This window comes from Protomyctophum parallelum (assembly GCF_964188405.1).
Source record: "Protomyctophum parallelum genome assembly, chromosome: 14".
Lineage (NCBI taxonomy): Eukaryota > Metazoa > Chordata > Actinopteri > Myctophiformes > Myctophidae > Protomyctophum > Protomyctophum parallelum.
In genome coordinates, this window is record NC_139709.1 from 43090565 (window position 1) to 43101214 (window position 10650).

The 10650-nt window shown below is 42.4% G+C and overlaps 2 protein-coding genes across 3 annotated transcripts in view; both read right to left on the reverse strand.

Annotated features, from left to right (window-relative positions):
- The window catches only part of yeats2 (YEATS domain containing 2), a 45707-nt gene extending 39670 nt beyond the window's left edge, over positions 1–6037 (reverse strand). Inside the window, exons 1-7 of one of the 2 annotated variants that reach the window (XM_083782093.1) lie at positions 5929–6037; positions 5295–5400; positions 5065–5162; positions 4458–4550; positions 4123–4350; positions 3936–4045; positions 1640–1801 (exon numbers count right to left, since the gene is read on the reverse strand). In XM_083782093.1, the coding sequence (XP_083638219.1) occupies positions 1640–1801; positions 3936–4045; positions 4123–4350; positions 4458–4550; positions 5065–5162; positions 5295–5394 (791 nt within the window). In that variant the 5' untranslated portion in view covers positions 5395–5400; positions 5929–6037. Of the gene's footprint in view, positions 1–1639; positions 1802–3935; positions 4046–4122; positions 4351–4457; positions 4551–5064; positions 5163–5294; positions 5401–5794; positions 5817–5928 lie in introns of those variants that run through there. The other variant, XM_083782094.1, reaches the window with a different exon arrangement.
- Positions 6038–8106: 2069 nt separating this feature from the next.
- LOC310871334 (enoyl-CoA delta isomerase 2-like) lies at positions 8107–9291 on the reverse strand (the record flags this gene model as incomplete). The annotated part of the gene is made up of 1 exon (XM_083782820.1): positions 8107–9291. The coding sequence occupies one exon, from the start codon at positions 9289–9291 to the stop codon at positions 8107–8109; it is 1185 nt and encodes a 394-aa protein (XP_083638946.1).
- Between the last annotated feature and the right edge of the window lie 1359 nt (positions 9292–10650).

The following is a 10650-nucleotide window of genomic DNA, read 5'->3' on the forward strand; positions in this document are numbered from 1 at the left end:
ATAATAATTTGACTCTTCTGTAGCTTTTAACCTGTACAGAAAACAAACTACAAAATCTGCATGCCCCTTTAATTTGACCTCGAGACCATTGTATAGATTGAATCTCCAGGGGTGTGAGAAACTAGAGTGTCAACCTGCGTGCGCATATGAACCTGCGTGCCACGCCTACTGTATGTGTCCACACCTGAGTGAGTGCTCCAGGCCAGACACAAGCTCTCTGAGGTGTCAAGTATTCCGTTTTCTCAAGTGTTTACGCCATCCTTCTCTATGGCCTGGGTGTGTCCTATTATAGAGCGTCATGTCACATGCGTTGATGTTGTTGTGCTCAGACTCATGCTGGGCTCAATAATAATGCCAGGGAACGTACATGCATGCTACAGCGTGCATGTTTATGGCCTGCATGATGATCAATTAAATCTTGATGAGTCTCCTTATGACTCTCTCTTATGACTTGGCAGGCACTATCTATGGGCAACAGGAGCCAATTCTACGTTATGCATGCCCTTTCAGGGAGCTTAGACTTCATCGTCCCCAAGGGGAAATTCCTTTCCAAAAGCACTATAAATATTGGACAACAGCACCCAGAACAGCACATAACAAGTTAACAACATACAATGATAGACAGCTCTACACAGTACTCAAGCCTGTGCAGCGAGGCATATGGTTTTGGCTGCAGGTATCAGGCTTTTGCCAAGCCCATCTGCAACTCAGTGTTGTGTAGCCTATAATGCACAGGAGGCTTATATTAGAGGTGGTGATTGAGTGAGTCTATGATGTCCTGGCTGTACAGATGTTGCAATGTGTGCAATATGTGATACTGTTCTTCAAGGTTGAGTGTGGGGAGACCAATTATCCTGACAGCACTGTTGGTTATGGCCCTGGGTGCGTGTTTGGCCCAGTTAATAACAGTTGTAGATCATTTTGAAAATTTTGGTAAAGATTTGCATGTCCATTATTGGACTCCAATATAGGGACGCCAGGTTGTAAGTGGTTAAAGGAGGAGGTGGAACAGTACAGCGTCAGTAGGATGGGCTAATTAATGGCTTTGGTACAACAGTAGATAGAGAAGGGAAGCTACAATTGGCTATAAGCTAAAGTGTCCTCAGTGGGGCAGTGTTCATCACATAAGCTTTCGCGGGTGTGTGTTTACTGATGAGATGTGGTGTTGCCATATAGTCGTTTCTGCGGGCTAAATGCTATGTTGAGGCACAGGTCGACTTGGCAACAGTCAAGTCTGTGACAAGAACAGGTTCTCTTCCTGACCTAATGGCTCGATTCTTTCCAAACCAGTTCTCCATTTCAGTCTAGTGGTGCATGGAAAGGGACAATAACTTTTGACGTTGCAAAATGAATAACAATAATGTATATAAATAAGCAGTGTCTATGACAACACAACACAGTTACAACATATTATGTGATCAGAACATGTTTCACCCTGTCTCTCTACCTTTATTTCTTGCCTAAGGCAAGGCAAGGCAAGGCAAAGAAAAATAAACACCACCCAACTGCACAGTTCAATAACAAGAGAAGCCCTGCCTGTTTTACATGTATGTGAATGATTTACAAACACATAGACTGGTTCTTTATCCAAAATACACATGGACATCATGTAAACGGTAACACACACACACACACGCACCTGACTTCTACCAGGTCATTGGGTTTATAACTGGGGTGCAGGAAGAACCAGACTTTCTTGACAAAGTGGTCGATGCTTGGCTCCCTTCTGGAGCCTCTGACGTACACCATCCATTTGTGGGTCGACTGGTCGTTCTCCTCCCGCTTATCTGGAGGGATGTATCTGAGGGAGACAGAGAGACAAACACAAACAGGAGTTTAGATGTGTATGGGGAATGTCGATTCATCTGCAGTGTCTCCGGCTTGGCCATGCACTCCCAACGAAACACAATTGGTCGGGGATCTGGTTCATTAGGGAATGGAACTGGGAGGGATAACATGTTCTTATGCATGCATTTACGCCTGAAGTCCTCACTGTCAGGATTCAGACCAACAGTAGGGTTTGGCATTAACAGGGACATGGGTGCAATTAGGACGAAAACGACATGGGGATAGATGTAAAAGGGTGACAACTAAGATGGATGGAGAAAGGGCAAAGAAGTGTGGGTGGGTGAGATAGAGATTGGCTGAGAGGAGGCTGCTTCTGAGAATTGTTTTCCACTGAGAGAGAGAGGGGGGAGGAAAGAGTGATGACAGCTTGAAGGCGATGATGAAAAAGTACATGGAACGACACACAGCCAGCTATGATTACCTACCTAAATAATTTGGCACCATGTATCAGGAGACAAATATGTCACACCAAACAACACCAATCAAATAACTTGAATTCTTTGTTGTCTTCAAATCCTGTCCTGCGAGCATTAGATCCGTGTTCTTTGCAGACACCAGGGGGCCCCACGGACAAGCTTCTTAAGATTGTGTTTATCTAATATTTTTGCCCCAAATAAAATGATTTATTGAACTAGGTGTTCTTGTGAAATAGTTAAGCAATCTGAATCAACCCCCTAATGAATATGGGGATGGGGAAACAGAAAAAGTAATATGTACAGAAAAGTGGCATTTTGCAGGTCAAGGCTTGTAGGAAACACACTCTTACTCAACTTCTCCAAAGAGCAATAGAACAAAAACAATCTAAGAACAGCCAATGTAAAAAAGGGGGGGATAAGATGAAATCAGCATTGATTTTATTTAAAACCTCTGGTGTTTACATCTTACACTTCTCTATTCCTTGCTTTGCTGACGTTGTTCCACCACACACAAGTTGCAAAACAATAGGTACATGCTTTTTCTATGACCAGATGTTTGACAATATTTGGAGTTTTGCGAAATGTGATATATTGTTGATCTTCCACAGGGTCAAACAACAACCACCGTTCTCAACCACCAGTCTGCAACCGCAGACCAGGCACACATGCAAGCGCAGTAGCACACACACACTTTCTGTATCGTTTGTTCCTCCATCATTTATGCCTCCATGACATGAGCAGTAGTAAGCAAAAATAGCTCACAAGATGTGACACGTTGTGATCTTATAGATCTGCTTTTGAAAATGTTTAGTTTCCAGTTCCACAAAGACTTTTTTTCCCTGTATAGTCTGCAAGGCATATGATTCTTCCAAAAACATTCTGCCAAATCAGTTAAAACAAGACATGGATTTGTAATAAATCTGTTTTCGAACAAAGAGTTGAGCTACCCAAGTAAAATGGATTATTTTAAGGTTACTGCAGTCAGTGCAGTTTATACTTTGCTGTTGGAGTTAACACTAGTATTAAGCCAACAGGTACTCTTTTAAAACCCTAACTCAATCTCATTCCAATAACGACTACACTGTCCCTCTATTTACTCTGCTCTGGTTGTCTGTAAAGTGGAAGGTTCTCCATATTGGAGGATGTATTTATCGAGAAGTAGAGGTGGTCTATAAAACCGTCCCACGGCTGACTTAACACATAAGACTACCCCTTAACGGAAGCAATTTATTTCATAACATGCTCATTGTTGTGCAATCTCTTGGAAGGAAATGATCCTTCCCGCTAAACACTTAACCACACCAGCGGAGCCAACCCCATGCCCACATAACAATGCCTAACGTTAACTAAAATGTATTATTTTAATCACACCAACCCTGTGTTTAAACTTAACCACATAAACAATGCCTAAACTGAACTAAAAGAAATTTATTAATTTTACCACACCAAACCTTGCATGCATTTTAACTTGCTGCAAGCTATAACCACTTAATTACCACCGATAAATCAAATTGCATAGAAGAAAGAAGATGGTCAAGTAAAAGAGTAAATGTTCTTATGCTAAATTTGAAGATCTTTTGAAATACTCATTTGGAATAATAACATTTGGAAATAATTATCAGTTAAGAATGTGATCGTAGGGTTTTTTAAACCTTTATGTATATAACATACTTTGATACGTTGCCCACTACAATGGTCTTCTTTGCGTATAGTCTGGAGGCCTCGTCCCCAGTCGTGTGGTATGTCAGCCTCGGTTCGACTGACGGAACGCCAAATGTGTCCTGCAACACAGAGGTGATAACCGTGACGAACTGTTTGATTCTCAAGCTTCAACGTTCCTTGACTTTCTCCAACTCACCCGTACTGTGTTGCGCCTGCGTTCCTGCCTGCCACCATCGTCTCTCCACGCTCCCTCGCCATCTCTCTCAGCTCCTTCTCCTTGCTGTGAGAGGGATTCCGATTCTGATGGGGCGAGGGAGGGGGTCTCAGAGCCCTGGTTCAGGGGAGAGGAGGAACGTGATGGAGACTCCAGGAACCGCCTGACTGCTGGATGGTTTAGGACTGCAGGGTCACTCTTAGAGACCTGCTGGGAAATACAAATACAATAATCATTTGGCCATAATCGTGCAGCCCTATGTCATGTGTATCACTCACCCTCCCACAGCCAACATGATTTTGCTGAGGAAGCCTTACCTCTGGGAGCTTTGTCACACCAGCGTTGGCATAATAATTGGCCACCATGCAGGCTCTTAGCTTATCCATCATCCTCCTGGCTTCATTGAGTCGCTGCAGGAATAATGGAGATAGGGAACCACAATTTGTTTTTCCACATAAAGAATGCACCAAAGTAGTAGTTTCAGTCTATATAAACCAATTCATACCCGCATCAAAATATGAACAATAACAAATGCACAAACAAACACAGAGTTACATGTGTACTTTATATTGCAATGTAGTATATTGTTTAGGATGACCATACATCCCGGTTTGGCCAGAATTGTACAAAATTAAAAAGGCTTGATTTATATTATAACATTTAGTAAATTGTCCCGGTATTCGGCTATTCGCTACAATTAAAATAATTATGTTCTGTTCATTCTCACGACCAATCTGAAAACATGAACAATGCATGCATTGTGTCTGAATTCAAAGCCGATGTGTGTCAATCAGCCGTTGCCTGTACTGTATGCAACAGCTATGGTGCGTATACATTTGCACGTACGTGAACGTGCATGAATTGGCATGCACGAAGGGGGTTGAAAATACGGTCACCCTAATAGAACTGCATGTTTCAAGTTACCTGGCCTATCACTTCAATCTCATGCTCTTTGTTCTTCATTTCCAATGAGAACTGCTCCCTGATGATAGCTTCAATCTTCTGCACAGTTGCTTCCCGGGCTGACAGAGTGGAGAAAAAAAGACAAACCATGTGTGACATTAATTGGAGGGTGGTGTCCTCAGAACACTTTGCTATGGAGCAGGTGCATTCATTGACACAAACTGGATGTGATTTAGGAGCATTGGTCCTACCATTATGTTCCACCACTTTGTTTCTCTTGCTCTCCTGGACCAGTGAGATGTCCTCATAGTCTGGATCATTATCTTCTATCTTCCTCTTAATTCCTGACATGACAGCCTGAGAGGGGAATGAATAAACAAATAAACAAACAACAGAACAGGGACATAGTCTATCTATGCTGGCACAGTCAATACATAGTAAGGAAAGCTAGCATTGAGTTAGCCAGCAGCAGCCAGTGGGGGGCAGGTAATGCCTGCAGATAGCACTGTATTAGGTAGCAATGCTACCATAATAAACATTAGCAGACGGGCAGCAAGTGCACTACGCGAGCCCGGCGTCAGCGAGGCCTGTAAGCTAACAATATTTCACAGCGCACTGCTTGCTGGACAATGTATCAACGCAAAGTATTTGTATCGAAAAAGCAACGTTAGTTATCTTAACTGGCCAGTAGCACTAGAAGTACAGTACAATGCTGCATAATTCTAATATTCTCGAAATAACTCGTTCATACCTCAGAGTACTGCTCTCACCACCAGGAGACTGCCAGGCAGAAACTCATAGGGCACAACAAATGGCTGGCTAGCCCTTTAGCACACATACATGCACACATACAGAGGGAGAACGTGTTTTGAAATGTTAACTTACTGGTGCAAATTCCTGTGAGCGACCGTATTTGTATGAGGTGTGGACTTTAGTTCACTAACAGCATTGCAGTTTGCTGTATTAATCTCGGAGACTGGTGTTTCCATAAATTAGCTAAACATCGAAGAGAGCATGAAGCTAAATCGTGGACATTGGCCATGCAATGAAGAAACATTGCCACTAGGGCCCACTATTGTACCAGATGATACCAAACATGCTACTATGCAATGGCCTGTATTTGTATTTTTTATTTAGCTTTTATCTGCCAATTGGAGTGCTTAAAAGCTATTCCAAATACATCTTCTTGTAGTAGACTTGACTAATAAAACTTGAATGTCCCCTGAGATGTGTTATTTTGGTTACAGGGTACAGCAGGGGTCATGCCATGTTGGCTTGTGGTGGACATTTTTGTCATCATTGCATTTTTGCCACAGACAAACAAAATTTGTGGACAATAATATTACCAGAAACACAAATAGATAACCACTACATGGGCTCCTAATGCGCCATAGTGTCATAATAAATAATTGTCGTACTTATTCTGACAAAAACCTGGAGACTTGACATTCAGTAAGTGGATGTTATGATCAAAATTAGAACATTATAATGGTGTGTAAAAGAGAAAATCTAAAATTTGACCAAGCTAGTCTTTGCCACGGACACATTTTGTCTGTGTACGGACATCTTGGTGACCCTGGGTACAACCGTGGACCTATGCTGTGAAGAAAAACAACAACAATAATATAGAATCACCTTTATCAACAATCATAAATATCCTACAGACCAGGAAAACATTTTAAGGTACAAGTCAGCAGTCATAGTATTCTATTCCAATGTGTTGCTCTAAATTTATAGCTGGACTGAATGATATTCTATATGCCTGTTTATATGTGTTAACTGCAGTGCAGGTGTATCCTGAATTGTTTTATTGTATTAACAATGTATAATAAATACATAGGTAATAAGTCTATAATACAAGGGTACTACGCAGTAATAAGTACTAAAGTGTGTTATATGTAAGCAAATAATCTCTAGGTGTGAAAAAAAAAGAATAAACAGCATCATACACATGCAGACTTTGGTGTACACACCGGAGCATAATTATATCCTGCCTCAGTATTCCAGGAAAGATGCCAATCCATTCTAAATGGAATGGCACACTTGACACACTACACTTTACTAGCCTATTTATTACTGCTTAGTAGTACCCATGTATTATACTGTAAACCTTACTTGTCTATCTATCTATATTCTATATATTTCTATTTCTATATTATTTATATGTACAATTTAGAGGTAGAGAGAGAGAGAAAGAGACAGAGAGAGTGGGGGAGGGGGGGCGAGAAGGGGGAGAGGGAGGCTGGCCTATAGGTCTCCTGACCTAGAGAGGTAGAGAGAGGGGAGACAGGGGGAGAGAGACGTAGTCACGTAGCGTGGATGTGCTATATGTGAGGAAGGAGAGATAAGATAGAGAGAAGGGTAGAGAAGGAGGGAGGGGAGCGAGAGATAGGGGGAGAGAAAGAAGAGGGGTGACTCGTGAGAGACATGAGGACCGCATAACGTGGATGTGCGGGCCTACGTTGCTATAGATGTGAGGGCCTCCTCCGATTTCGGAAGCCAGTCTGCTTCCGAAATCAAGTGACTTCTAATTTCTATAGGCGTGCAAAAAAGTCAAATTGTATAATTGTGATTGTATAATTAATCAACACTTTTTTCAAGTGTTTTAAATTTTAATACAGACAAGCACAAAGACAATTTTCTGTACCAAATCATTATTTATTCCCGCTCCATGTCTGTTTCTAAATAACCCTATAAGTACCATAGATACTGACAGCCACAGTTTATTAGAATCTGGACCAGGGTTGTTTACTCTTAAGCCCTGGTACACAGGGACCACTGCACTGCTGGTTTTCTGTACTACCAGATGTTTCCATTCACGATCCAACTAGTGCTTGGTTAGTCTTAGAAACCAGCAGTAACAGGTGTCATGAAGGCACCCAAACAAACTCTTTTACACACCACTGACTCAGGTTCTGAGTATGGGACAGAACACAACATCAAATTCCATCAGTACCAAAGATAAATAAATACATTAGACACTTTTCATAAAACAATCTAGTAGTTCATTGTGAATTTACAGTACAAGTGTTCAGTTCAATAAATTCATTCAAGAACCAGATTTCAGAGTTTGGCCTTGATCTGGAAGAATCTCATGACAGCTTCCATGCACTCATCTGACAACCACCTCTCCACCAGACGCTCCACCTCTGCATCGTTCACAGCATGGAGACGATCCTTCTCCACTCCACGAATCAATTGTTTAGACAGAGCCAGAGAATTGCGTGGTAGTTTGGCATAGGCCTGCAGTCTGGTCCACACCTCTGTTTGGAAGGAATGCTCTGGAAACACCTCAGTGACCAGACCTTGTTCACAGGCTGTTAACTTCTTATTAAACAATAACATCTCACTGGCCTTAGCGGTGCCCATCATCTTAGGGAAGGTGTAGGTAGAACAACCTTCAGGACTCTGACCCAACTGACTGAATGGAGTATGAAATGTAGCCCTCTCATTGGCGTAGACGATATCAAACAGACCCAGTATAGTGACAGACACTCCTACAGCAGGTCCATTCACCACAGCTATCAATGGCTTAGGAAAGTCTATGTATGCCTTCACATACTCCCTGAGCAGTTCTCCTCCGTCTTTAGCCATCTGTTGGATTCCTCCTTCAGGGATCTTGGTGAAGTTGGTCAAGTCATTTCCACTGCAGTAGAAGTCTCCGGCACCAGTGAAGACTGTGATAACGGATTCATCTTTCGCTGCCTGCTCCAGAGCTCTGATGATCTCATGGTACATCTCTGTGGTGATGGCATTTTTCTTGACCGGACGGTTGAGTTTGATGGTGGTGATGTCATCCTCGGTGGTGACCAATAGCGTCTCGTACTCAGCTGCGCTCCCAGCAGGCTGTGGGTCCACTTTGGCAGCGCCTCCTTCTGCCATCACCAGGGAGCCAATCAGGTCACAGTACTTCTGCCTGGAATCTTCCTGTGACATGGAGCCCAGGGACTTCCATGCGTCCCATTTAGCCTTGTTGATGAAGTTCAACATGCCTGGTTTAGGAGTGTTACAGGGTCCTACTGTAGCCTGCTTGAAGAGGCCGTAGATCTGAAGTTTAGCCTCATTTCCAGGGTCTTTCTTCAGGGAACCCATTTGGCTCTTAGCATGGCTAAACTCCTCCACCGTAGCCATCATAGGAGAGGCACTAGTGTGGAACGTTAGATAGGGAATGACTGATGATGGATGGACTGACCTTGCTAACCTGACAGTCCTCCACACCGCAAACCAATTGGAAACAACGGAAGCCATTTAAACATGAACATCAAGTTGATGAAGAGTTAACTAGTCTGACCAGACCACAGGTCATTGCTACTCCACGATGAATGTTACTACAAATACACACCAATCAACACAGAGCCACTGTATTCCAATACTTTATGTGGAAGTTCTGTCTGTCTGGCTTCCCAGTAACTGATGACATTGATGTGTCATCAATCTTCATACGTCACCCTCGCCATCACTCCCCAGTCCCCAATGGGCTAGGGGACTAGTGTGTCCCTTCCAACTGACGTCAGGACTATGGCGTCATACTTGATCTATATATGGGTATAAATATTTAGGAGAACAGATATAGTAGACTGGTACAACGTGTACTCTGACAATGGGTATTGTTGCGACTTATGTGCCTAACAACGCCGATGCGTGCCTAGCAACCGACTGATAATGTGGAATTCTAGTGTGGAACCTTTATGTCCAACTGTTTGTGCTTTCACACTTTGTGCATAGATCTACAGAGATTGTGATCGAAAGACTTGGTTGGAATTCATTTCTTCATTATTGGCATCTAGTTTAAGGTGAAGAACTCTTAAGATTCCATCACCCCTTAAATAGGTCTCAGTCTCGAATAACCACATGCATTTAATTACATGTGCTGTTCTGAGGCCTATGTGTGTGAAGAGAAGGACATGGAGCCAAGTGTCTTTTTAATTTATCACTTCGCTCCTCACTGATTTCAAATGAATATGAACACTTGGCAGGCTATTGAGTTGTTTTTAGATGTATGATGATATACAGTACATGTCATCATATATTTTACTTGTCTAATCATATCTTGTCTCAGTGACAGTTTCTATTGTTTATTGTGAAATCTGCACTACTGCACATATACTCCACATTATAACCCACTTAGAAGAATAGCAGTGGTAGAACACGTAATTGCAGCTTTGAGAATGAATAATATGCTTGAGTTATGAAGATAAGTAAGCGTTGCCGAGCCACATAGGCCCATCACCTGTTTCTGTAGTGTGAGGCAGTTTGATGTACAAGTACACCCCCCGCCCTGGACATGACGCTAGTACAGTATGTCGCAGGGATCGAACCCCGACCGCCCAATCTCAGGGCAGACACTCAAACCACAAAAAGGCCACTGCATGAGCTAAGTAATGAAGATGCCAATTTAGAATTTGACATATTGTTGTTTGTTATTGGTGAACACAATACATCTTAATTATAGAAGTTTTTCCAATAAGATTCTAATGAAAACCCACCACTTAAGAAACAGTCAGATTCAACAATCATTTGGAACAGTTTGCAACCATTTTAATGAGTCGATATCTGTTGTTGTCATTGCCATTGATTCGGCTCAGTGTGGGTGTAACATAGACAGAC